The 26,790-nt window shown below is 40.9% G+C and overlaps 3 protein-coding genes across 15 annotated transcripts; 1 reads left to right on the top strand and 2 right to left on the bottom strand.

Moving 5' to 3' along the window:
- The first annotated feature begins 2,410 nt into the window (after positions 1-2,410).
- LOC133490105 (gastrula zinc finger protein XlCGF57.1-like) lies at positions 2,411-4,875 on the top strand. 2 transcript variants are annotated; one of them, XM_061799732.1, is made up of 3 exons: positions 2,411-2,515; positions 2,769-2,848; positions 3,174-4,875. In XM_061799732.1, exons 1-3 carry the CDS (start codon positions 2,448-2,450, stop codon positions 4,595-4,597), a joined length of 1,572 nt encoding a protein of 523 aa, XP_061655716.1. In that variant the 5' UTR covers positions 2,411-2,447; the 3' UTR covers positions 4,598-4,875. The 2 variants fall into 2 exon arrangements, with proteins under 2 accessions (XP_061655716.1, XP_061655717.1); XM_061799733.1 differs by lacking the exon at positions 2,769-2,848 and having other exon boundaries at positions 2,422-2,515.
- Positions 4,876-6,562: 1,687 nt separating this feature from the next.
- On the bottom strand, positions 6,563-8,816 carry LOC133490108 (zinc finger protein 239-like). Of its 3 annotated transcripts, none has more exons than XM_061799738.1 (3): positions 8,408-8,816; positions 7,935-8,040; positions 6,563-7,863 (listed from the first exon to the last, which is right to left on the bottom strand). In XM_061799738.1, the coding sequence occupies exons 2-3, from the start codon at positions 7,986-7,988 to the stop codon at positions 6,826-6,828; spliced, it is 1,092 nt and encodes a 363-aa protein (XP_061655722.1). In that variant the 5' UTR covers positions 7,989-8,040; positions 8,408-8,816; the 3' UTR covers positions 6,563-6,825. The 3 variants fall into 3 exon arrangements, with proteins under 3 accessions (XP_061655722.1, XP_061655723.1, XP_061655721.1); XM_061799739.1 differs by lacking the exon at positions 8,408-8,816 and adding an exon at positions 8,241-8,346; XM_061799737.1 differs by lacking the exon at positions 7,935-8,040 and having other exon boundaries at positions 6,563-7,898.
- Positions 8,817-10,027: 1,211 nt separating this feature from the next.
- Positions 10,028-26,240, bottom strand: LOC133490101 (gastrula zinc finger protein XlCGF57.1-like). 10 transcript variants are annotated; one of them, XM_061799719.1, is made up of 5 exons: positions 25,822-26,240; positions 24,465-24,896; positions 19,216-19,611; positions 16,182-16,517; positions 10,028-11,683 (listed from the first exon to the last, which is right to left on the bottom strand). In XM_061799719.1, the coding sequence occupies exons 1-5, from the start codon at positions 25,928-25,930 to the stop codon at positions 10,356-10,358; spliced, it is 2,601 nt and encodes an 866-aa protein (XP_061655703.1). In that variant the 5' UTR covers positions 25,931-26,240; the 3' UTR covers positions 10,028-10,355. The 10 variants fall into 10 exon arrangements, with proteins under 10 accessions (XP_061655703.1, XP_061655704.1, XP_061655707.1 ...); XM_061799720.1 differs by having other exon boundaries at positions 10,028-11,680; XM_061799723.1 differs by lacking the exons at positions 10,028-11,683; positions 25,822-26,240 and adding an exon at positions 22,090-22,901 and having other exon boundaries at positions 14,249-16,517; positions 24,465-24,602.
- Positions 26,241-26,790: the final 550 nt, after the last annotated feature.

Genomic DNA, 26,790 nt, shown 5'->3' with positions numbered 1-26,790 from the left:
GGCAATTACTCTGACTCTGATTTTAAATAGCTTACACTCTTGTACGCTTGGCTCCACTGGACAAGTGTTGAGAATTTACACTAAATAACTGAAAGCAATATATCGAGTATCTCCATTTTTTTTTTTTTTTATGTCCATATCAAGTGAATGATTGGTTGATATAGACTTTGAATAAACTATAACGCTAAAATGGAAAAGTGGTAATGTAATTCTGAATAAAGTACAGCTCATTAAACAGTGATAGTACCTCAATTAACTTAACTTTCCCCATTGAAATGCCACGAATCCCCCCCCGCCCAAAACACCATATTTTTTGTTATGTGTTGTTGATGAGGAAAAATAGCACTATATTGTATAAAGATATAAAGAAGATGTAAGGAAATAAATATAGACCAAGTGACTGTGCTGGAGCACTGGTAAGTCAAGGTAAGTAATTAGTATATATATAATTAAATCTATCTCACTTTATAAAACATGCAGTTACAAAGCGCATGTCTGACACATCCACATGCCGAATTGAGCCAGATATGTCAAAGATAGGATAGACAAGGCCGCACACGTGACATCATCCCGATCAAACTGAACAGATTGTAGCGCATGGTCCCGCAGTATTGCAGTTTGGGTTAAATAAAAGGCCCGGATTTGTGGATCTGAGAAGTCCTGCAGTCGAATGAGGAACAAGGAGCTCAGAGATGTACACGCTTGGTATGCCTCTCTCTTCATGAAAGAAAAGCCCTCATTGGTCACAGAAATAACTGGAATCTGACTAAAGTAACAATAAATAAATATATACTGAAAATTGACCGATATAAATCATACATTGCTTTTGAATAGTGGTTCAACGGAATTATTTGAAAGAACAAACTCATGAAACAGGCCTGGACAAAAATGGTGGTACCTCATGAAAAGATGGAAAACAATTTGTTCCTCTAATTAGCGGTGTCAGGTGTCTACAAACTTGTAATCAGTCAGTCGGCCTAGTTACAGGGTCGTAGGCGCAGAATGGCAGCCATGCTTCTTTTCTGTGGGGTGTTGGACTTTTTAAAAAAGTTTTAAAGATTGTTTTCTTTTCTTCAGAAGTCAAAAAAAAAAAAACATCGTAAATATCAAGTTAAAATGCATTTCACTGTGAAGGTTTATTAATACAGTTGCTTTCATCATCAAACCGTCTGAGACTGTAAAAATGTAAAATGGTTTATTCCACCTGACTCATTCGAAGTATTTCCAAGTACAAGTAGTTCCAATTTATTATGCAAATTATACTCTTCTGAGATTTTCCCAAATTGTTCAAGTCATCAATTGTCAAAGTTCAAATGTTCTTGAACAATCCTCAGATTGATAACACTGCTTTTTTTTTTTTAAGTCAAAAAATAAAATAACTGAACTGTTCCAAATTATTGGGCACAAGAGTTTCAAGACATTTGACAGGTTTTCAAGAATTGAAAATAATCATTTATTGAATTTGCAGCATGGGGAAGGGTTGGAGGGTCATATATAAGTAAGTAATTCCACTGTTGACCACTAGATGGAAGCACACTATTTGGTTTGACACGGTGTAAATTGGACTAGAGCAGCAGCAGCGGTACACTTTATTAAGGAATCAGATTAGTGTCGAAAAGAGTTATGCCAAATTTTTAATGTCACAATTCTCCCCAATCTTGTTTTTTTTTTGCGCCTACACCAATCAACAGCTTCTTTAGGTTCATTTTATAATTTACATCTTTGGCCACGATTATTGTATATTGCTAGATGATACATTTTGTTTGTTGAGGCAAAAACGGGATTTTATTCTCTCTCTCTCTCTGAAAATCTGTAACCCGGGTGATTATTGTTTTTTTCCAATTGGCGTTTTATCCCTCTCTCTCCCTTTCCACCGTCATACTGAAGATGATATAAAATGATATAAAACAACGCGATATTTCAAGAGTTCCCTTGCATCTACAGGCATTGATCTCTTCTTTTTAGGGAGGTCCTTCACCTAACATGTTCCATATACGGATACCTGTTAAAACTTGCCTGTTAAAATGATGTTATCTTTCAAATCAAAGGTAATTCCGACCTGGGATTCCCTTCAAATAGTTCACAAGGTCCTCAGTTTACGACAGAGTTCCGCTCCTTTATAATTAACTCATTCATTGTTAAGTTAATAGTTAGTGCGCACTAACACAGTAGTAGTAATAATTACAGTAAATACAGTATTTGTACGAGGGGGATAAAAACGGAATATAAATCAAATGGAAAAACAGTAAATTATATGTCGCTACTGTCGTAAGCCAAGGACCCCTTGTACAATTTTACATTAATTTTATAATGTAATGAGACTGAAATGTTTTGCCTGAAAACGCACAAAACGCAGACCAAATATGTCGCATTTAACGTGAGAGCGACTGATGTATTTTGTCCTAGTGGTTTGACCGTAGCTAGCGAGCTATCAAAATGGCCGATTTATGGCGCATGCGCAGTGCATATCGCGCAGACGTCGCCGGTGCCTTGACAAGTCTCACAAAAAGAAATGGTAAGAATTGGCACTGAATGCACTGAATCCTTTATTGGAGCAAAACATCAACCCGGAAGTCTTTGTGTCCGGTTCAACTCGTTTTCGGTGCACGTTGAAGCCTTCTCGGCCTTGCTTAGCTTATCTTAGCTTAGCCTAGCCTAGCCTAGTCTAGCCTAGCTTAGCCGCTGACAAAGGAGACGCCTTTGCGATCAGATCGTCGCTCGGCGCAATTCAAGTGTAAGCGCAAAGTCTTGTGAAAAATGTTTGCAAGGACGACAGCAAAGTACGAGGAGGAGCTTCGTGGAAGGCAAGACGAGAACGGACGGCGACCAGCTTTCAAGAATCCTCGAGGTTTGTTCACTTCTTCGCTCTCGGCCAATACTTTCTATTTGTACGACATTCCTGCGTTTTGATTTCGTATGACGTCCTCAACCGGGCACGGTATGAAATCAGGTTTAATATAAACATTATGTGGACGCATTTCTGCTTTTCGCTTACAGGGCTTTTTTTTCCTTTTTTTTTTTTTTTTTGCCTTTTAAAGAATAGTTTACTGACCATTTGGTCACACCAGGTGAAATAACTCTGCAATACAGAGGGACCACAAAAATATTTCTGTCACTCCCCACACGCTGTAAACACATTTGACCATATTAACCATGTTTTCCTTGTCCTGCAGACGTCAGTGGAAATTGTCTTCGTTCCGAGCCGCAGGAGCCAGAGTCTCCCGACATTAAAGAGGAGCAGCCGCAACCTCCCCATATGAAAACGGAGGAGTTAGACTCATACATTAAAGACGAGGTGGATATCACAGAGTTTCCATTGACTGCGGACCTTCTGAAGAGTGAAGATGAAGGTCAATATGAGGAGAACGGAGGGGCGGAGCGTCCGAGCCGCAGCTCGAGTCAACAACTGACAACAAAAGGTGATAGTGAGCTCTGTGGAGGATCACAAACAGACAGCCTCTTCGCTCCAATATCAGATAGTGACAACATGGCGTCAAACTCTCCGGACACTGATGATGATGATGAGGAGGAGGAGGAGGAGGAGTCTGACGGTGATATGACATTTCAAACTGAGAAAAAACGCTGGAAATGTTCAGTATGTGGGGAAACCTTTGTCTACAAGTGTATTTTGAAAAGGCACATGATACACCACACTGGAGAGAAACCTTTTGCCTGTTCAGAATGCGCTAAAACATTCTCACATAAGGGACACCTAAATACACACATAAGAACCCACACTGGAGAGAAACCTTATGCCTGCTCAGAATGCGATAAAACATTCTCTTGTAAGGGACACTTAAGAACGCACACGAAAACACATATTGGTGACAGACCTTTTGTCTGCTCAATTTGTGGCCAAAGATTCTCTCGAAAGGAAAACTTAAAAACGCACACCGTAACACACACTGGCGAGAAAGCTTTTGTCTGCTCAGTTTGTGGTCAACGATTCGCGAGAAAGGAAACCTTAAAAACACACACCAGCACACACACGGGAGAGAAACCTTTAGTGTGCTCAGTGTGTGGGCAAAGATTCTCTACGAAGGAATATTTAAAAATACACACAAGAGCCCACACTGGCGAGAAACCTTTTGTCTGCTCAGTTTGTGGTCAAAGATTCTCTCAAAAGGTGAATTTAAGAACACACAGAAGAACGCACACTGGTGAGAAGCCTTTTGCCTGCTCAGTTTGCGGTCAAAGATTCTCAAGAAAGGAAACCTTAAAAACACACACTCGAACACACACTGGCGAGAAACCTTTTGCCTGCTCAATTTGCGGTCAAAGGTTCTCTGTAAAGGAATATTTAAAAAAACACACAAGAGCCCACACTGGTGAGAAACCTTTTGCCTGCTCAATTTGCGGTCAAAGATTCTCTAGAAAGGAAAACTTAAAGACACACACTGGAACACACGCGGGTGAGAAACCTTTTTCCTGCTCCGACTGCGGTAAAAGATTCACTCGACAGCACACTTTAAACACGCACACAAGAACCAACACTGGGGAGAAGCATTTTGCGTGCTCAGTTTGTGGTCAACGTTTCTCTTGTAAGGATGGGCTTAAAAGACACAAGTGTGCTGGTGAGAATAGCGCAAATCAATAAAGATTTAAATGAAATGTTGATGTTTCATATTGAAGGTAGTAATTACTGTGATAGTTTAAATAATCAACATGCTTGTTTTCTATCTACTTCTATTTCGTCTCGCTTGTTCTATTTACCTTCTGAATAGCCTCCAAGTGTTGAGAATTAGCACTGTATCTGGTTTGTCCATGTCAAATAAGCGATACAAATCCACTGTGAAGAAACTTTGACTCCTTGTGAGAAGATGGAAAAGTGTATATGGAATCCTGAATAAAAAAACAACAACTCTTCAGACTGTTCTAGTGAATCAATTTACTTGTATATTGAATCGATTTACCCCATTGAAATGCCATTAATACCCCGTCCATGTTCGTTGCTATGTGCTCTTAATAAGACAAGTGATTTCAGCCCGAAAAGAGTTATTTGTATGGCGTTACCACCTTCTGTCCAATCATCACCGTGGGTTACAGAGTGAGTTAGTTATATTTCCAGCCAAAGATCTTCTATTGTATACATCGGCTGTCTCTGCTCCAGCCAGACTGTCGCAGTCACATTGTGGCCAAAGTAAATGCAGAACAATTGAGACTTTCGCATTCATTGCAGCACCGATTATGTTCATGTCAGTGCAACGTCACGCCTCGTAGGGCAATTGAAACTTGGGATCGAGCATCACTAGCGATAACCAGCAAATGTTACCTACCTACAAATGGTCGTTTCCGAGTCGGTGATACATCTGTCTTGACGAGTCTTTTGGTGGCCATTGAACGCAGAGGGAAGATTAATCACGTTTGAAATTTCAGGTGTCGGGTCACCCTATTTATACTTAAAGGTTAAATAGAGTTAAATAATCCGGCCAAGACACCATAAACCGTCTCGTTTTGCGCGAGGCTCGTGAGCACAGATTGACGAACTGTTCGCTCACGACCTCCTGTAACCACACTCACTGATTGGCTATTCTTATCGCACTGTGCTCAGTTGTACAATAATAATTCAAATTAAATTAGAGGCATAAAATGGGGCCTTTTCAAAAGATCATTTTAATAATAATCTACTATTACATCATACAGTTGTAACATATTTTGACCAAAAGTGTGGGTTAGACAAGTAACCCAACTTGAAGAAAAAAAAAAAGTTGAATTATCTTTGTACTTATATGTACGAGGAAAAACTGCCCAAGTCCCTTTTATTTGTTATGCAATCGCTGGTGTGTCTGTCTTGTTTTTTCGAAACTTGCTCTGGTTGAACTGACTGTTAACAATATCAATAAAACATACCAATGATATTACTATCAATGACTTATTTAATCACGATGCAGCAACTGGTGTTCAAGTCGGAAATGCTAGGAAATGCAAGCATTTAGGAGTGATTTGTTGACATTTGTTGAAGGAATTCAAGTATGTTCAGAATCAGCAGACGATTGCTTTTCGAGCTGTCCTGTACATCCACACGCCCCAATTATCCAGTTTTATGCAAACCAAAATTAAGAACCAATAAGTTGATTAAAAAGGTTTACAGCCCCCGAGCTTTACGTTAGGCTAAACTTAACCAGAGCTCAGGGATGTGTCCTTTCTCCGGTTTTGCTCTGGAAACACGCTCGCTTCTGTGCTGAGAATTGCGTGAAGTTGAAAATGAAATGCACTTATTATTTTTTTTTTATTCTATTGTCCTCTGCATCATAATCTAAGACAGCGATTATTCTGTAAATTGTCAGATGAAGAAAGTCTCCAATTTTTGTTTTCCATGCAGTGATTCGATTTGCACAATTTGTGTTGCAATCTTTTCAACAGCATAAGAGGACGCTTTATATTTGACTTTAAAGTTGTTAACTATTCTTAAGCCGATTGGCCGGTGAGCAAGATTTTGTCCAAATTTGATTTGGTTTCTGGTTTCCTGACAGCTGTTTTGTTTTGTTTTGGGGAGAAGGTTGAAAAAGCCGAATGGCATTTTAATGGGTTAAATTAATTGGATATACAAATAGAGTTACTATCACAGTTTGAAGAGTTGTATTTTATTTAAAATCACATCAACAGTTGTTTCCATCTTTCCACAAACAGTCCGTTTCTACACAATTTATACCAATCAATTATTCCCTTACAGCAGTCGATATTGAGATCACAAAAATATCTGACAAACGAGTTACATCGCTTGTCCCGCTAGAATCCAAGAAGATCGGTACACTCAATGCTATAATAGTTACCTTCAATATTAAACAACTGCATTTACAGCTTCATTGATCACTGTTATTCTAATCAGCGCTTGTGTTGCTTAACCTGATCCTCATGAGGGACTCTTTCACCACCCTCACCAGTGTGGGTTCTTTTGTGTATGTTCAAGTTTCCCTTCTGGGAGAACTTCTGACCACAAATTGAACAGGCAAAAGGCTTCTCACCAGTGTGTATTCTTGTATGTTTTATCAAGGTTCCCTTTTCAGAGAATCTTTGCCCGCAAAATGAGCAGGGAAAAGGTTTCTCACCAGTGTGGGTTCTTGTGTGTATCGTTAAGCTTCCCTTCTGAGAGAATCCTTGACCACATATTGTGCAGGCGAAAGGTTTCTCTCCATTGTGTGTTCTCGCGTGTGTTTTCAAGTTTGCCCTTTCAGAGAACCTTTGACCACAAACTACGCAGGCAAAAGGTTTCTCACCGGTGTGTGTTCTTGTGTGTGTTTTTAAGCTTACCTGTGTGGAGAAGCTTTGACCACAGACTGAGCAGGAAAAAGGTTTCTCTCCAGTGTGTATTCTTAAGTGTGTACTCAAGTTTCCGTTCTGAGAGAAGCTTTGCCCACAAAATGAGCAGGCAAAAGGTTTCTCACCAGTGTGTGTTTTTGCGTGTGTTCTTAAGTGTCCCTTATGAGAGAATCGTTTACCACAATCTGAGCAGACAAAAGGTTTCTCTCCGGTGTGACAGATCATATGCGTTTTCAAAAGAGACTTGTAGACAAACGTTTTCAGACACTGAGAACATTTCCAGCGTCTGTTGTCAGTGTGAGATGTCCCACGATCGCCTTCAGAATGTTCGTCAGGAGAGTATGACGTCGTGTCGTCACTATCTGACAGTGGAGCTGAGAGCCTCTCGCCATGTGATCCTCCACAGTGGTCTCCATCATCTTCTGTTTTCATGTGTTGACTGCTGCTTGGAGGCCCCGCCCCTCTGTTGTCCTCGGACTGACCTCCGCCTTCACCTTCACTCTTCAACGGGACAACAGTCACAGTCAACCCTGTGATGTCACCCTCCTCTTTAATGCGAACGTCCTCTAACTGCTCTTCTTTAATCGTAGCAGACCCTGGCTCCTGTTGTGCAGGACGAGGATATTTTTCAGTGACGTCTGCAGGACACAAGACAACATCGCAATTAGCGTTACCGCAGCCTGCAGGAAGGAACGGCACGAGTTCTCAGATGTCTCAGTGAAAGCCATCACTGCTGTAGAGGCGATTGACCGTGATGGAGAGCGTCACAAAGGCTTGGTCCTAGAAAAAAAAATGTTGAAATAAAATGGAAAAAAAAAGAGAAAATACAAGTAGTTGCAACATATTTGACAATACAGACACTTTAACAAACAACATTCATATACTGGGTGCTGACAGAAGTGGCACGATCGGAAGCAAAAAAAATGCTTCTTCTATTTTGAAAGACAAACTCAATCACAATTTTTCTAATTTATACTTACATCATTCCAAAATTGAACTGCAACAACAGAAATCTCAATCTGTATTAAATGCAAGAAAGACAAGGGTCCACCTTGGCAGTGTACCGAAATACACACACACACACACACACACATTGTTTACATAGAAAGTACTGCCCAAACAACTGAGAGTTAAAAAGTGAGCAAACCTGCTGCGTGTAACACAACTCGAGGCGTCTTGAAAACGGCGTCCAGTCGTTGACCTTCTCGCTCCTCCCCGTCTTCTGTTCCGCTAAGTTCCTCCTCGTACTCTCCAGTCGGTCTTGCGAACATTTTCGCACGAAAAAAAACAAAAACCCACAACAATTTACACGCACACACTTGATCCGGTCCGAGCGATGTGTGGAGAACAAACGCGTCTCCTTATGGTAGCAGCTAGCAAGCTAAGCTAAGCTAGACCGAGAAGAGTTTAAGCGGACACGAAGATTAAATGAATGATTTTATACTCCAATAAAGTAGCGATGGACGCGCTGTGTCGATGCTTCATTGGCTTCGGTGCTAATTCGGGAAGAATTATTCAGTGAAGTGTGGTTGCGTTTAAAAAAAAAAAATAAAAAAAAATAATAAAATACGTATGCGGAAATACAGCGACGACGAAAAATGTATGGCAAGGCCACTTGGACAAACCTCGGCACAAACACGAAAATTGCCTTAACCAACAAAATTCACATACTATAAACCTCATTTAAACAGAAACCAAAAGAGCTCTCGTTGATATTAATATTAATATCAAGTTTGAGAAGGGGCGTGCAGAGACTTTTTGTGGGGCACGTGCCTCAAGTGTTTGAAACCTTACGCAAACATAGTTTACGCTACACGGACACAATACTATTATGTAATATGCACACTTATACAAAAGTAGCAAGAATTCAAAAAGTCTGCACACCCCTGTTCAAATGCCAGGTTTTTGTGATGTAAAAAAAAAAATTATTGTTTTGAAATGACACCAAAATAAAAATTAACTTCCCACCATTAATGTCACCTATAACCTTTACAACTCAATTTTAAAAACTTAGAGAGGAAGTAAAAATAAACAAGTAATATAATGCGGTGTTGGTGTTAAGAGAGGATGCAGGAGAAAGGCTGGCATGGAAAAGGATGACACGCTGTGGTGACCCCGTATGGGAAAAGCCAGAAGGAAAAGAAGATATATATAGAAATATATATATATATAATACACACACACACACATTCTCCGTACTGCTTCTCCTCACTAGGGTCGTGGGCTGCTGGAGCCTATCCCAGCTATCTTCGGGCGAGAGGCGGGGTACACCCAGAACAGGTAGCCAGCCAATCGCAGGGCACAAAGAAAGAAACAACCATACGCACTGAAATTCACATCTATGGGCAATTTAGAGTATTCAATGAACCTAGCATGCATGTTTTTGGGACGTGGGAGGAAAGCGGAGTGAGCGGAGAAAACCCACGCAGGCACGGGGAGAACATGCAAACTCCACACGGGCGGGGCCGGGGATTGAACCCGTCCTCAGAACTGTGAGGCAGATGTGCTAACCAGTCTCCCAACGTGCCGCCTACATAACAAATTGTTAAGGGCAAAAAAAATGTGCTCATCGGCATCAGAGTTTAAACCGCTGGGCCAAAAAGCTCCTCTGCAACCACAAGCCTCTCTCTCTCTCTCTCTCTCTCTCTCTCTCTCTCTCTATATATATATATATATATAATGTAAAGAAACTTATTTAGGCACATATTTTCACTTTACTGAGAGTTTAAAAACACATAACTACAAATATTGTAATTCTTGTGGGCAGGGTGAAAAAGCTGAATGGAATTTCAGTGGGGTACATTGACTTGACACACGAGTAAAGTGAGTGACTACCACTGTTCGTTGCATTGCATTGCATTTAGAATCCCACACTTTGTCCATGTTTCTACGCTTTATTTCAATCAATCATTCGCTCCCAGTGTTTGATATGGACATCAGAAAAGCGAGATATATTGCTTTTACCGTTTCAGCACCAGCGGCAATTCTCAACACACGCAGAGGAGGCTTTTAGGAAGGTCCAGCAAGAATCCAAGAAGATGGGTACAATCAATGCAATCAAATGTAAACAACTTCATTAATCACTGTTATCCTCATCAACACACTTGTTTCTTAACCCAATCGTTGTGAGTGAATCTTTCTCCTTTCTGTCCGGTGTGGGTTCTCATGTGTGTGTTTAAGATTCCCTTAAGGCTGAATCTTTGACCACAAACGGAACAGGCAAATGGCTTCTCGTCAGTGTGTGTCCTTGCGTGCTTTTTTAAGTACTCCGTTGAAGAGAATCTTTTACCGCAAACTAAGCAAGCAAAAGGTTTCTCACCAGTGTGGGTTCTCATGTGAACGTTTAAGGGTTGTTTCTGGTTGAATCTTCGACCGCAAACTAAGCAAGCAAAAGGTTTCTCACCGGTGTGCATTCTTGTGTGTGTTTTTAAGTATGAACTTGAAAATAATTTTTGACCACAAACTAAGCAAGCAAAAGGTTTCTCACCGGTGTGCATTCTTGTGTGTCTTTTTAAGTGTGAACTTGAACAGAATTTTTTACAACAAACAGAACAGGCAAACGGCTTCTCACTAGTGTGTACTCTTGTGTGTCTTTTCAAGGTTCCTTTTTCAGAGAATCTTTTATCACAAACCAAACAAGCAAAAGGTAGCTCACCAGCGTGTATGCGTGTGTGTTTTTTCAAGTATCCCATTTCAGGGAATCTTTTACCACAGACTAAGCAAGAAAAAGGTTTTTCCTCAACGTGTGTTAAGTGACTTTTTAAGGCTCCCTGTGTAGATGTGCTTTGACTGCTAACTGAGGAGGCACAAAATTTCTCGTGTATTCTTGTGTGTGCTTTTAAGTTTCCCTGTAGAGAGAATCTTTGACCGCAAACTGGGCATGCAAACGGTTTCTCTCCAGTGTGTGTTGTTTTGTGACTGTCTAAGCTTTCCTTCAGAGAGAACATTTTACTGCAAACTGAGCAGGCGAAAGGTTTCTCTCCAGTGTGGACCATCATATGCTTTTTCCAAAGAGACTCATAGACAAAGGTTTTCCCGCACCGAGAACATTTCCAGCTTTTGTTTTCAATATGACGTGTCATATCACCTTCAGTCTGTTCATCATCATCATCTTCTGAGTGTGACATTGTGTCGTCACGATCTGATAGTGGAGTTAAGAGCCTGTCTGCTTGCGATCCACCGCGGTGGTTTCCATCACCTTCTGTTTGCATGTGTTGACTTGAGCTGCTCCTTGGAGGCTCCGCCTCTCTGTGCTCCTTACGCCCGCCTTCATCTTCAGTCTTGAGAGGGACACCAGTCACGGGCAACTGCGTTATATCATCCTCCTCTTTAACACGAGGCCTCTCTGACGCCGCGACCTCTTTAATGCCGGAGGAGTCCGGCTCCTGCTGCTCAGGACGAAGATATTGTTCACTGACGTCTGCTGGATACAAGAAGATAAACGGTTTGGTAAAGTCTAGTCTATTGTCTTTTATTATATTTATATTTAAGGTTATCAGGCAAACCAAAGGAGCCAAGTAACAGTTAAAGGTGCGGTGTGTGAAGTTGAAACTGCTAGCATGATTTGAATGTTGCCTTACTTCACTGCTCCCTCCCTCTCCCCCCTGGTTGAATCCACTCGCAAGTCACCAGCTGGCTTTTCCGTGGTCATATTCGAAAGCAACTTTATTTGCGGCATGTCTTGTCACTGGTAAATTTGAACATACAAAATCTTGTCGTTGTGTTTTCAATTTCGTATAGAGTCAAGCAATTGCAAATTCCGTGATTCAGTTTTTATTTACAGTTTACACAACGTCCCAACTCTATTGGAATTGCGGTTTGTATTTCACTATGAAGTTGCTGATTAACATCTAACAATTGTAAGATCAAATGACCAATGAGCAAGATTTTGTTCATATTTGATTTGGTTTCTGAGTTGCTTTCTTTACTGCTTGGTTTTGTATTTCATTTATTTATTTATTTATTTTTAAACCCCGTCAAGGGTTGGACACCTTGTCTGGTGTATCGCATGATGAAAGCAAAATAAATTACCTGAAAAAAAAGAAATTAAAAAAAGAAAAAAAACCTACCATGACTTAACAATGATGCTAACAAAATGTTTTTTTTTCTCAAGTCTTAAGTGGATTTGTTGTAGGCTGAAATGTATGAGAGAGTTTCGCCCTTCGTCTACAACCCCGATTCCAATGAAGTTGGGACTTTGTGTTAAACATCAATAAAAACCAAATATAATGATTTGCAAATCATGTTCAACCTATATTTAATTGAATACACTACAAAGACAAGATATTTAATGTTCAAACTGATAAACTTGATTGTTTTTAGCAACTTATAATTTGATGGCTGCAACACGTCCCAAAAAAAGCTGGGACAGGGTCATGTTTACCACTGTGTTACATCACCTTTTCTTTGAACAACATTCAATAAATGTTTGGGAACTGAAGACACTAATTGTTGAAGCTTCGAAGGTGGAATTCTTCCCCAGTCTTGCTCGATGTACAGATACAGCAATTCAACAGTCCGGGGTCTCCGTTATCGTATTTTACGCTTCATAATGTGCCACACTTTTTCAATGGGAGACAGGTCTGGACTGCAGGCAGGCTAGTCTCGTACCCGCACTCTTTTACTACGAAGCCACGCTGTTGTAACACGTGCAGAACGTGGTTTGGCATTGTCTTGCTGAAATAAGCAGGGGTGCCCGTGAAAAAGACGTCGCTTGGATGGCAGCATATGTTTCTCCAAAACCTGTATGTACCTTTTAGCATTAATGGTGCCTTCACAGATGTGTAAGTTACCCATGCCATTGGCACTAACACAGCCCCATACCATCACAGATGTTGGCTTTTGAACTTTGCGTCCGTGACAGTCCGGATGGTTCTTTTCCTCTTTGGCCCGGAGGACACCACGCCCACAATTTCCAAAAACAATTTGAAATGTGGACTCGTCGGACCACAGAACACTTTTCCACTTTGCAACGGTCCATCTTAGATGAGCTCGGGCCCAGAGAAGCCGGCGGCGTTTCTGGGTGTTGTTGATAAATGGCTTTTGCTTTGCATAGTAGAGTTTCAAGTTGCACTTACGGATGTAGCGCCGAACTGTATTTACTGACATTGGTTTTATGAACTGTTCCTGAGCCCATGCGGCGATATCCTTTACACATCGATGTCGGTTTTTGATGCAGTGCCGCTTGAGGGATCGAAGGTCACGGGCATTCAATGTTGGTTTTGGGCCTTGCCGCTTCCATGCAGTGATTTCTCCAGATTCTCTGAACCTTTTGATGATGATATTCTGGACTGTAAATGATGAAATCCCTCAATTCCTTGAAATTGTACGTTGAGGAACATTGTCCTTAAACCGTTGGACTATTTTCTCACGCACTTGTTCCCAAAGAGGTGAACCTCGCCCCATCTTTGCTTGTGAGTGACTGAGCAATTCAGGGAAGCTCCTTTTCTACCCAATCATGGCGCCCACCTGTTCCCAATGAGCCTGTTCACCTGTGGGATGTTCCAAACAGGTGTTTGATGAGCATTCCTCAACTTTCTCAGTCTTCGTTGCCACCTGTCCCATCTTTTATGGAACGTGTTGCAGCCCTAAAATTCTAAGTTAATGATTATTTGCTAAAAACAATAACATTTATCAGTTTGAACATTAAATATCTTGTCTTTGTTGCGTATTCAATTAAATATAGGTTGAACATGATTTGCAACTCATTGCATTCTGTTTTTGGTTTATGTTTAAAAACAACGTCCCAACTTTATTGGAATTGGGGTTATACTATCAACAGCCAGTTCGGCATTGCAAAAAAAGAATTTGTTCTCAATTTCCTTAGCTGGATAAATAAAGGTCAAAAGAAAAAATGTAATTTGGCAGTGTTAACACTATTCTCTGTAGTATGACAAACTTATAAATAATTTCAGTTCAATTAACAAATATTGTAATTCTTGGGGCCAGGCTGAAAATTCAACGGGTAAATTTATTTGATAAATGAATAAAATCGAGTTATCGTTGTTTAAAGAGTTGTATTTAGAACCGCAATCTCTTTCCACAAACAGTCCAAGTTTCTACAGTCTATTTTAATCATTCAATTACAGCATTCGATAAGCACATCACACAAAAATCGGACAAACGAGATACATTGCTTTTACTGTTTCAGCACCAGCGCCAATTGTGAGGCTTTTAGGAAGGTCCAGCACGAATCCAAGAAGATGGGTACAATCAATGCAATCGAAATTAAACAACTTCATTAATCACTGTTATTCCTCATCAACACACTCGTTTCTTAACCTAATCCTTGTGAGGGAATCTTTCTCCTTTCTGTCCGGTGTGGGTTCTCATGTGTGTGTTTAAGATTCCCTTAAGCCTGAATCTTTGACCACAAACGGAACAGGCAAATGGCTTCTCACCAGTGTGTATACTTGTGTGATCTGTCAAGTTTCCCCTTTGAGAGAATCTTTGACCACAAACGGAGCAGACAAATGGTTTCTCACCAGTGTGAGTTCTTATGTGAATGTTTAAGCATCCATTCCTGCTGAATGTTTTACCACAAACGGAACAGGCAAATGGCTTCTTATCAGTGTGTGTTCTTGTGTGCTTTTTTAAGTACTCCGTTGAGGAGAATCTTTGATCACAAACCAAACAAGCAAAAGGCTTCTCACCGGTGTGTGTTCTTGTGTGTTGTCTAAAGTTTCCCTTTCGAGAAAATCTCTGACCACAAACAGAACAGGCAAACGGCTTCTCACCAGTGTGTATTCTTGTGTGTTCTTTTAAGCATGTATTTGTAAAGAATCTTTGATCACAAACTAAGCAAGCAAAAGGTTTCTCATCAGTGTGTATTCTTGTGTGCTGTTTTAAGTATTCCTTGGAAGGGAATCTTTTACCACAAACCAAACAGGCAAAAGGTTTCTCACCAGTGTGTGTTCTCGTGTGTGTTTGCAAGTATTTATGTGAAGAGAATTTTCGACCACAAACAGAACAGGTAAACGGCTTCTCACCAGTGTGTACTCTTGCGTGTTTTTTCAAGATTCCCTTTTCAAAGAATCTTTTACCACAAACTAAGCAAGCAAAAGGTTTCTCACCAGTGTGGGTTCTTATGTGAACATTTAAGGGTTGTTTCTGGTTGAATCTTCGACCGCAAACCAAACAAGCAAAAGGTTTCTCACCGGTGTGCATTCTTGTGTGTGTTTTTAAGTATGAACTTGAATAGAATCTTTGACCACAAACTAAGCAAGCAAAAGGTTTCTCACCAGTGTGCATTCTTGTGTGTGTTTTTAAGTATGAACTTGAAGAGAATCTTTGACCGCAAACTAAGCAAGCAAAAGGTTTCTCACCGGTGTGTATTCTTGTGTGTTTTTTCAAGTTTCCCTTTACAGAGAATCTTTTACCACAGACTAAGCAAGAAAAAGGTTTTTCCTCAATGCGTGTTAAGTGACTTTTTAAGGTTCCCTTAGTCGATATACTTTGACTGACAACTGAGGAGGCACAAGATTTCTCATCAGCGTGTATTATTGTGTGTCTTTTCAAGGTTCCCTTTTCAGAGAATCTTTTACCACAGACTAAGCAAGAAAAAGGGTTTTCTTCAATGTGTTTTAAGTGCCTTTTTAAGGTTCCCTGTGGAGATGTGCTTTGACTGCTAACTGAGGAGGCACAACATTTCTCGTGTATTCTTGTGTGTGCTTTTAAGTTTCCCTGTAGAGAGAATCTTTGACCGCAAACTGAGCAGGCAAACGGTTTCTCTCCAGTGTGTGTTGTTTTGTGACTGTCTAAGCTTTCCTTCCGAGAGAACATTTTACTGCAAAATGAGCAGGCGAAAGGTTTCTCTCCATTGTGGACCATCATATGCTTCTTCCAAAGAGACTCATAGACAAAGGTTTTCCCGCACCGAGAACATTTCCAGCTTTTGTTTTCAATATGACGTGTCATATCACCTTCAGTCTGTTCATCATCATCATCTTGAGAGTGTGACATTGTGTCGTCACGATCTGATAGTGGAGTTAAGAGCCTGTCTGCTTGTGATCCACCGCGGTGGTCTCCATCACCTTCTGTTTGCATGTGTTGACTTGAGCTGCTGCTTGGAGGCTCCGCCCCTCTGTGCTCATCACACCCGCCTTCATCTTCAGTCTTGAGAGGGGCACCAGTCACTGGCAACTGCGTTATATCATCCTCCTTTTTAACATGAGGCCCCTCCGACTCCGCCGCCGCTTTAATGCCGGGGGAGTCCGGCTCCTGCTGCTCAGGACGAAGATATTGTTCACTGACGTCTGCTGGATACAAGAAGATAAACGGTTTGGTAAAGTCTAGTCTATTGTCTTTTATTATATTTATATTTAAGGTTATCAGGCAAACCAAAGGAGCCAAGTAACAGTTAAAGGTGCGGTGTGTGAAGTTGAAACTGCTAGCATGATTTGAATGTTGCCTTACTTCACTGCTCCCTCCCTCTCCCCCCTGGTTGAATCCACGCGCAAGTCACCAACTGGCTTTTCCGTGGTCATATTCGAAAGCAACTTTATTTTCGGCATGTCTTGTCATTGGTAAATTTGAACATACAAAATCTTGTCGTCGTGTTTTCAATTTCATATAGGGTCATGGAATTGCAAATCACTGTATTCAGTTTTTATTTACAGTTTACACAACGCCCCAAGTTTATTGGAATTGCAGTTTGTATTTCACTATAAAGTTGCTGATTAATGTCTAACAATTGTAAGCTCAAATGGCCAATGAGCAAGATTTTGTTCAAATTTGATTTGGTTTCTGAGTTGTTTTCATTACTGCTTTTTTTGTTTTTTAGCCCATCCAAGTTTGGCACCTTGTCTGGTGTATAGCATGATGAAATCAAATTGCAACTTCTAATGACTTAAACTGATGCAATTACACTAACGAAATGCTTTTTTTTTTTTTTCCTTCTCAAGTCTAAAGTGGAGTTATTGTAGGCTGAAATGTATGAGTGAGTTTCACCCTTCATCTACTGTCTGCAGCCAGTTCGGCATTGCAAAAAAAAGAATCTGTTCTCAATTGCCTTACCTGGATAAATAAAGGTTAAAAAAATAAATATATATTTTTTTTAAAATAAAATTGAAATTTGGCAGTATTAACCCTATTACAAACTAAGATAAAAAAAAATAATAATAATAATTTCACTTTACTGGACTTCAAACGGACAAATATTGCAATTCTTGGGGCCAGGCTGAAAATTCAATGAGGTACATTTCTTTGACAAATGAATAAATTGAGTTATCCCTATTTAAAGAGTTGTATTTAGAATCGCAAAGTCTTTTTCCGTCTTTCCACAAAGAGTCAAAGTTTCAACAATCTACTTTAATCATTCACTTACAGCATTTGATACGGACATCGCACAAACATTGGACAAACGAGATACATTGCTTTTACCGTTTCAGCACAAGTGCTCATTTGCAACACCGATGCCGACGAGGCTTTTAAAAACGTACATACAATCCAAGAAGATACGCACAAATGTCGTAGCTATCGCCAATATTAAACTTAATTCGCATTTGAAGCTTTATTGATCACTGTCTGTCTCACCAACACACTTGTGTCTCTGATCCTGATGAGTGAATCTTTGACCACTCGCCTCCGCGTGGGTTCTTATGTGTTTGTTTAAGTTGCCCTTCTGGCTGAATCTTTGACCACAAACTGAACAGGCAAAAGGTTTCTCACCAGTATGTATTCTTGTATGTAATTTTAAATATGCATTTGTAGAGAATCTTTGACCACAAACCAAGCAAGCAAAAGGTTTCTCGTCAGTGTGTGTTCTTGTGTGTTGTTTTAAGTAGTTCGTTGAAGAGAATCTTTTATCACAAACCAAACAAGCAAAAGGTTTCTCACCAGTGTGTGTTCTTGTGTGTGTTTTCAAGGATGCATTTGAAGAGAATTTTCCACCACAAACTAAGCATGCAAAAGGTCTCTCACCAGTGTGTGTTCTTGTGTGTTTTCTTAAGGTTTTTTTGAGAGTGAATCGTTGACCACAAACCGAGCAGGAGAAAGGTTTTTCTCCGGTGTGTGTTCTCGAGTGTTGTTTTAAGTAGTCCTTGGAAGAGAATCTTTTATCACAAACTAAGCAAGCAAAAGGTTTCTCACCAGTGTGTGTCCTTGTGTGTAATTTTAATTTTTCTTTTCTCGCGAATCGACGACCACAAACTGAGCAGGAAAAAGCAGTATGTGCCTCTTCAGTCTGTGTTCTCGAGTGACTTTTTACGGTTCCCTGAATAGATCTGCCTTGACCACAAACTAAGGAGGCGAAAGGTTTCTCACCCGTGTGTGTCTTTTTGTGTCTTCTTAAATTCCCCTTTAAAGAGAATCGCTGAGCGCAAATTGTACAGGCAAAAGGTTTCTCACCAGTGTGTGTTCTTGCGTGTATTTTTAAGGAGCAGGTTGAAGAGAATCTTTTACCACATAGCGAGCAGGAAAAAGGTTTCTCGCCAGTGTGCTTTCTTGTGTGTTTTTTTAAGCCGTAGGTTGACGAGAATCTTTTACTACACACTAAGCAAGGAAAAGGTTTCTCACCGGTGTGCGGTCTTGAGAGACTTTTTAAGGTTCTCTGTGTAGATGTGCTTTGACCACAAACTGAGCAGGCAAAAGGTACCTCTCCATTGTGTGTTTCTGATTGTCTTTTTAAGGTTCCCTGTGTAGACACGCTTTGGCCACAAACCGAGCAGGCACAAGATTGCTCACCTGCGTGTATTCTTATGTGCGCTTTTAAGTTTCCCTGTAGTGAGAATCTTTGACCGCAAACTGAGCAGGAAAACTGCTTCTCTCCGCTGTGTGTTGTTGTGTGATTTTCTAAGCTTTCCTTCAGAGAGAACATTTTACTGCAAACTGAGCAGGCAAAAGGTTTCTCTCCAGTGTGGACCGTCATATGCTTTTTCCAAAGAGACTCGTAGACGAACATTTTCCCGCACCGAGAACATTTCCAGCTTTTGTTTTCAATATGACGTGTCATATCACCTTCAGTCTGTTCATCATCATCATCATCATCATCATCATCTTCAGAGCGTGACATTGTGTCGTCAGGATCTGATAGTGGCGTTAAGAGGCTGTCCGCTTGCGATCCACCGCAGTTGTCTCCATCACCTTCTGTTTTCATGCGTTGACTTGAGCTGCTGCTAGGAGGCTCCGCCCCTCTGTTCTCCTCACACCCGCCTTCATCTTCAGTCTTGAGAGGGACACCAGTCACTGGAAACTCCTCCTCTTTAAAGTATGATGTCTCTTTCTCCTCCTTTTTGATGTCGTGGGGCTGCGTTTGCTCCTCTTTAACATGAGGCCGCTCCGACGCCGCCTCCTCTTTAATGCCGGGGGGGTCCGGCTCCTGCTGCCCAGGACGAAGAAATTGTACACTGACATCTGCAGGATACAAGAAGACAAAGACACACGGTTTGGTAAAGACAAGTCTGTTGTCTTTTGTTGTTATATTTATTTTTAAGGTTATCAGTAGGCTTGGGCACCGAGAAGCGATTGGAACCGGGTTCCAATCCGGTTCTCCTGGAATGGTTCAATTTAAAAAATTTCGGGCTTCGCGCGAGCTACAGCTAAACGTGGCTGAAGACGATGCCGGGCCGCGCAGGCGAACCGATGTGGAATCGTAGCCTCGTGGCAGCGAATAAACTACATTCTGACGGAGGGAGGATAAGACGGGAGACGGACGGCGGGGAAGCCAGTTGTTAAGCTATCGTGACGTAAAGTCGCAAAACCAAAATAAGTGAGTGTGTGCTACAGTACACTTATTCACAAAGGCGCCTTATAGTGGAGATTAGCCAACTTTAAAGGCAAATTACTACGCGGTTATAGAAGAAAATACTGTAATATACAAGAACGCTCGACAGCGACATAAACACAGGGACCAGAAGCCAGAATTGAAATAACACATCACCGCTGTTACGTCACTTGTGAAAATGGGCCTACAAATTTCAAAAGTACATTAATATAATCAATATTTAGAGTCGAAACTTGCTTTTCCATTCTTCCAGACGCCAGCTCGAAACCGTTACGTGTCCCGTGTTGCGAGAGCAGGCGCCTCACGTACAAAAGGTGCGCGGGCACAAAAACGTTCGTTCTCACGGTAAAGTTCCGACGTATCGAGCGTGCAAATGAGCGCTGCCTCGCGCCAACTGCGTGGCTGGCGCACGCGCGTTTCCGCAGCCGTCTGTGCTTTGGCCACACACACGCAGAGGGGGGATGCTGGGAAACTGTTAGCAGAAATCTGCACATCACAGACACACGTACAATTAGCGCTGATGAACAATTCATGCCCGGCAACATTTGATTTCAACAAAGTAATCACACACAAATTAAGTAAATTCAAAAGGGCTTTTTTTTTTGCAGTGTGCGTGTCCTCTCCTGTGTATTAATATTATAAATTGAGTAATCAAACAGGAGTGAAGGTTTTTGATTGGCGCCGGTTCTTCCGCCCGTTTTGTCCACATGTTGGCGGCGGGCAGCCGTCCTCCGCTTCACATCCACCGCAATGTCTGAGCACTTTTTTTTTTTTTTTTTTTTAGTTCAGCGTGTGTGCACTTCTGTGCATTGACAGCTGCACACACGCTGTGTTTTTTTGTTTGTTTTGTTTTAGCATTAATATAATATTTTAAAAACACATTCATTTCAGTGGGCAAATGTTTGAAACAAACCTAGATTGTTTTATTTAACTGATTGTTGTATATAACTTTAAATAATATAAAAATGCTTGTTTTTATTTAAATCCACCTGTTATTTTTTTTGTTTAGAGAAAGCAGGCCAATCATGGAGAGATACAAAAATCTCCCTATTTGTATTTTAATACTGGGCTGGGCATTACTTTTTACTTGTACTTAAGTACATTTATAAGTGTGTGCTTTTGTACTTTTAAGGGAGTGGCTCGAGTACTTTTACTTTTATCGGAGTAGTTTTTTTTTTTTTGGTCAATTTGTAGGGAAAAAAAAGTCCAGTTTTTGAAAGGAATCTTTTTTCTCGTCTCATTCATCAACTCAATCAATCAAAAATAATCGACAAGAGTAATCGATTATTAAAATAATCGTTCCTTATAGCCCCAATGGATTGTTTTCACTGAGGTCTATGATAAACTTGGTAGCTTTCTCGTTCTAGACAATCAGATTAAGATTGCTAAAACGACAAACCATTTGTTGGCCCGAGACTTTCGCACAATGATTGGGATATGCGAAATCTTCAGTAGTGTTTAAAAAAAATTAAATATATTTTTTAATTCATCTAAAGGTTACCCAACTAGTATCCTCAACTATATTTTTTTGAACTACTTTTTTTTTTGTTCAACTATATTTAAAAATAGATACGGTCTGACTCAAGACTGATTTCTCTTAGCGTGAGCAAACGTTCAGCAAACCAGCTTGCAGGAGGCAAAAAAAATAAAATAAATATATATATATAAATAAAATAAGGGCAGAAAAACTTGAGTAAAACCGTTCCACTTGGATACTGCGGCCTTACCCACAAACCCTTTCGGGCGACAAACTTGTGAAAGGGGGCACATAGTGTGAAAGGGGGCACATAGTTGTTGCACATTGTCGCCTCGCGTTCACGCTACATAAAAAGTGATCCAACCTGCTCTGGATTCTCGAGGGTTCTTGAAAACGTCGCCCAATTGTTGCTGCTCAAACTCGTTCTCCTCTTTCGTTGCACAAACTTCCTCCTTGTACTTTACTCTAGTTCGTGCACACATTTTTATTTTTTTCCTCCATACATTAGCGGCTAGCAAGCTAAGCTATGCTACGCGAGGTCGAGAATCTTCAAAGTGCACCCAGACGAGTTTAACCTTTCAAAAGACGTAAAGAATAACGTTTTACTCCAATTAAGTATTGCTGGACGTACTGTATCGAGGGTTCGGTAGTACTTATTCTAGAATGACTTCGTGAAGCAAGTGCAGCCGCAGAAGACCGGAGAAAGGAGTGCTCATCTTCTTCTTCGGCGTGTCGTGCTCATCTTCTTTTTCGTTGATGTATTGGCGGCTCGCAAACCACGTTTGAGTGCATACCGCCACCTACCGTGCAAGCGGGTAACACTCGCATCCTCACCTTTTCCAATCTGCTCCTTACTTTTGCTTCCCCTCAAAGAATGAAATTTGTCACACTTTTGTCGCACACGTCATCTTATCCTCTGCCCCAAGTATTCTGCCAATTGCAGCCTTACCCACAAACCCTTTGCTGTAGCTTGTCGCCCTCTGGCGGATGCTTTAAAAAGTGCGTAATTACATGAGCCACGCTTTAATTTACGCCACATCGCTCACACTTATGACAATAATTTTTTCCCAAGTACATACATTCATCTCTTTAATTGCTTTTATCATGACTGATCTTTGTAAACTGAACTCTTTTCTTCCCTTCCGTGTCACCTTCCCATCTTTTTTTTTGCAATATGTACCACCCTTTCGCCCTTAAGATTCCTTTACTTTCCAATAATCAGTCTATTCCTTGTCTAAAAATCAAATCAAAAACCTAGTGCAAAACGGAACGTCATTGTTGATGGTCATCAAGTTGTCGATGGAGTCTTGCTATTTCAGATGATCGCTCATCAGTGAGGTGCAAGGCAGCAGGTTGAGCGGGGGAGCAACAATCGTGCATCGTCAGGTCAGCAATTTGGGAAGAACCGGAAGGACGTTTGCTTCTTCCGTCCTTCCTTTCAAACTGCGGAACAGTGAAGTTGTGAACGGCACAGCTCCCGTCTTCGGACGTGCATACGCTCTGTTCACATTAATAGTGGAAATTAATCTGATATACACATTTTATCACTATCACTGTTTGAAGAATTGTATTTTTATTTTCGGATCACATTTACAATTCTCCATCGTATCGCAACGAATCCAAGTTCTTTCGCAGTCTATGTCAATCAATCATCACTTATTTGAAATGGACATCACAAAAACATTTGAGCAAACCAGATACATCGCCTTTGCTGTTTGAGCACGAGTGCTAATTCTCCACACTTGTCCACAGGAGGATTTTAAGAAGGTCGTTAGAACACAAGAAGTTCGATAAAATACGAGGCAAATAGAACACACAGGTGTGACTTATTTAAAGTTACTGTTATAGTAATTAGCTTCAATATTAAGCATCTAAATGTTCATATAAAGCCTCATTTATCTCTGCTATTCTCACCAGGACAAAGGTGGCGTTTAACCTGATCCTTACGAGAGAAACTTTGACCACAAACTGAACAGGCAGTGTGTGTTTTTGCGTGTGCTCTAAATGTTTCCTTTCTCGGGAATCGTTTGCCACACACGGAGCAGGCATAAGGTTTCTCGCCGCTGTGCGCTTTTGTGTGACGCTTTAAGTTTCCTTGATGAGAGAATCTTTTTCCACAGACTGGGCAGGCGAACGGTTTCTCACCAGTGTGCGTTCTTGTGTGCGCTTTGAAGTATCGCCGCGAGGAGAATCTCTTGCCGCACACCGAGCAGGCAAAAGGTTTTTCTCCAGTGTGTGTTGTTGTGTGTGTTGTCAACGTGCGCCTCTCAGCAAATCTTTGGCCGCAAACTAAACAGGCAAAAGGTTTCTCACCGGTGTGGGTTCTTGTGTGTGTTTTTAAGTTTGCCCGTGTAGAGAAGCTTTTACCACAATCCAAGCAGGCAAAAGGTTTCTCTCCAGTGTGCGTTAACGTGTGTGTTGTCAAAGTGCGGCTCTCGGAGAACCTTTGACCGCATATTGAGCAAGAATAAGGCTTCTCTCCAGTGTGTATTCTTGTGTGTATTCTTAAATTCCCTTTTACTGAGAATCGCTGATCGCAAAATGGGCAGGCAAAAGGTTTTTCTCCCGTGTGTGTTCTTGTGTGTGATATTAAGTGTGCCTTTTGAATAAATCTTCGACCACAAAATGAGCAGACAAAAGATTTCTCACCAGTGTGTGTTTTTGTGTGATTTGTCAAAGTGTGTCTGTAAGAGAAACTTAAACCGCAAACTGAGCAGGCAAAGGTTTTCTTTCCGGTGTGTGACATTGTGTGTCTTTTTAAGCTTCCCTTTCGAGAGAATCTTTGACCACAAACCGAGCAGGCAAAAGCTTTCTTTCCCGTGTGTGATATTGCGTGTCTTTGTAAGCTTCCCTTTTGAGAGAATCTTTGACCGCAATCTGTACAGGCAAAAGGTTTCTCCCCGGTGTGGACCATCATATGCATTTTCCAAAGAGACTTGTAAGCAAAAGTTTTCTCACATTGAGAACATTTCCAGCGTTTGTTGCCAGCGTGACGTGTCATATCACCTTCAGACTGGTTGTCGTCGTCGTCATCATCATCATCATCATCATCATCATCGTCGTCAGTGTCAGGAGAGTGTGACGGTACGTCGTCACTATCGGATATCGGAGCCAAGAGGCTGTCTGCTCGTGATCCTCCACAGTCGTCTCCATCGCCTTCCGTTTTCACGTGTTGACATGAGCTGCTGCTTGGAGGCTCCGCCCCTCTATTCTCCTCACATTGACCTTCATTTTCACTCTTCAAGAGGACACAAGTTACTGGACACTCTGTGAAATCTTCCTCCTCTTTAATGTACAGGCTCGCCGGTTCCTCCTCTTTAACTTTCAGCGGCTGCGCCTCCTCATTTTTGATGTGGCGGGGCTCTTTGTCCTCCTCCTCTTTAATAGCAGGGGACTCGGGCTCCTGCTGCTCAGGACCAAGATACTTTTCACTGACGTCTGAAGGACACAAAACAAACGCACATGGCTTGGTAAAGTTAAGTCTGTTGTGAATTTGATGTTGTACAGTATATTACCAGCCCAGCTGTAATTTAACTTGATGGGTTACACAGACAAAAGAGAAAATGCTTGTTTGGGACAAATAATTCAGGTGTCACCAATAAGTTGAAAAAAATGACATTAAAGAAAAGAGCAGTCTCAGAAATAAAAAAATAAATGGTTTGACATCAAAGTCAATGCCAAAACGTTCTCGTCTGTTCAGGTGCGTACTAATATGTGTAATAATTTTATACAGACAAGTAAGGCAAAACAAAACCTATACGAGTATTGACTTTGTTTAAGTAACTTAACACAGTGCATTGTTTTCTGAACTTTATTCAGCTCTTTGAATTCTCTTCTACAGTCATAATACCCGGTACCAATAAAGGTATGTTAGGCTTTATTGCAGTGCACACACGTTAAACACTTCAAGCTGGAAGCTAATGATTGTTAATAATAATAATAAGAAGAAGAATCTGCAATTTATATATGATCCTATTAGTCAACTAATTGCAAAAATAATCACTTACTAGTTGATTATCCAACTAATCATTTGTGGCAACCCTAGTTATAAGACATTTACAATGTTTAAATATGTTGAAATGTGTTTTTTTATTTAATAATAAATACGACTGATTTCACTTGGCATGACCAAATGTGCAGCAAACAAGCCTATAAGAGGCACACGCGCACAAAAAAGCAAGAATCTTGCACACAATTTTTTTTTCAAACAGGCCATGTAGGTTAAGCGAAACTGTGACACTTTGATAATGCAGCACTAACTAGCCACAACTCTTTCCTAGCGAAACTTCTGGAATGTTGTCTTGAAACACCCAAAAATAAACACAGGAATATCTTTCAAAAAGTATTGAGAAAGTGACCAAACCAGCTCGAGGATTCTTGAAAGCAGCGTCCGTAAGTTGACGCTGTCGCTCGTTCTCGTCTTTTGCTTCACAAACTTCCTCCTCGTCCTTTGCTGTCGCTCTCGCAAACATTTTCACACGACAATGACAAACATTTACGCTCGCGCTCGATCTGTTCTCTGAGCGATGCGTTGCCAACAAACGCGGAGCCTTTGTTAGCGGCTAGCAAGCTAAGCTAGGATAAGCGAGACCGAGAAGCTCCAAAGTGCGCCGAGACGAGCTTGACCGAACACGAAGATTTAATGAGTGATGTTTTAGTCCATTAAAGTAGTCGTGGACGTCCCGTGTCGAGGTTTCAGTGCGTTCTGTACTAATTCGGAAAGAATAATTGAGTGAAGCTCGTGCGCTAACGCAAAAAAAATGAATGCGGAAGTATAGCTATGACGTCACATGTACGGCAACGCCACTTGGACAAACTTTGTGTCACAAAAAGCGACCAAAAACAGCGAAAACAGACAACACGAAACTAAAAAAACAAAGCAGATTTAAGGCAATAGTCGTTTAGAGAAACAATGCAAGACAAAGCGGAGCTCAAACGACCCCATAAGTCGTTAAGTGTTATGTTTCAACTACATATCTAACAAAAAAATGGACACTCGCAATTGATCTGTTCTGAGCGATGTGTTGATAACAAACCACTTGTGTGTTTTTGACATACTTGGAACATAAAGATGACTGTGTATGTACTGTCAGTATTACCACACTACTCGAAACTGTGTATTACTTAATGACTCTCGGCTCTTCAGTGTTCATGTCCTAAATGCATATTTTATTATAGTGGCTTGTTTGCGGTAGCACTGGAGCAGCTCCAGCTACCGGAGACAAATTCCCTTTGGCCGATATAATGATTCAGATCCTGAAGCATACAGCTTAAAAAAAAATATATATTAATGGAATTTCAGTTCCTATTAAAAAGGGGGGGGGGAATAATT

This window comes from Phyllopteryx taeniolatus, chromosome 15 (genome assembly GCF_024500385.1).
Source record: "Phyllopteryx taeniolatus isolate TA_2022b chromosome 15, UOR_Ptae_1.2, whole genome shotgun sequence".
Classification (NCBI taxonomy): domain Eukaryota; kingdom Metazoa; phylum Chordata; class Actinopteri; order Syngnathiformes; family Syngnathidae; genus Phyllopteryx; species Phyllopteryx taeniolatus.
The sequence above is the reverse complement of the archived record's forward strand: the minus strand, read 5'-3'. Positions and strand labels throughout refer to the sequence as shown.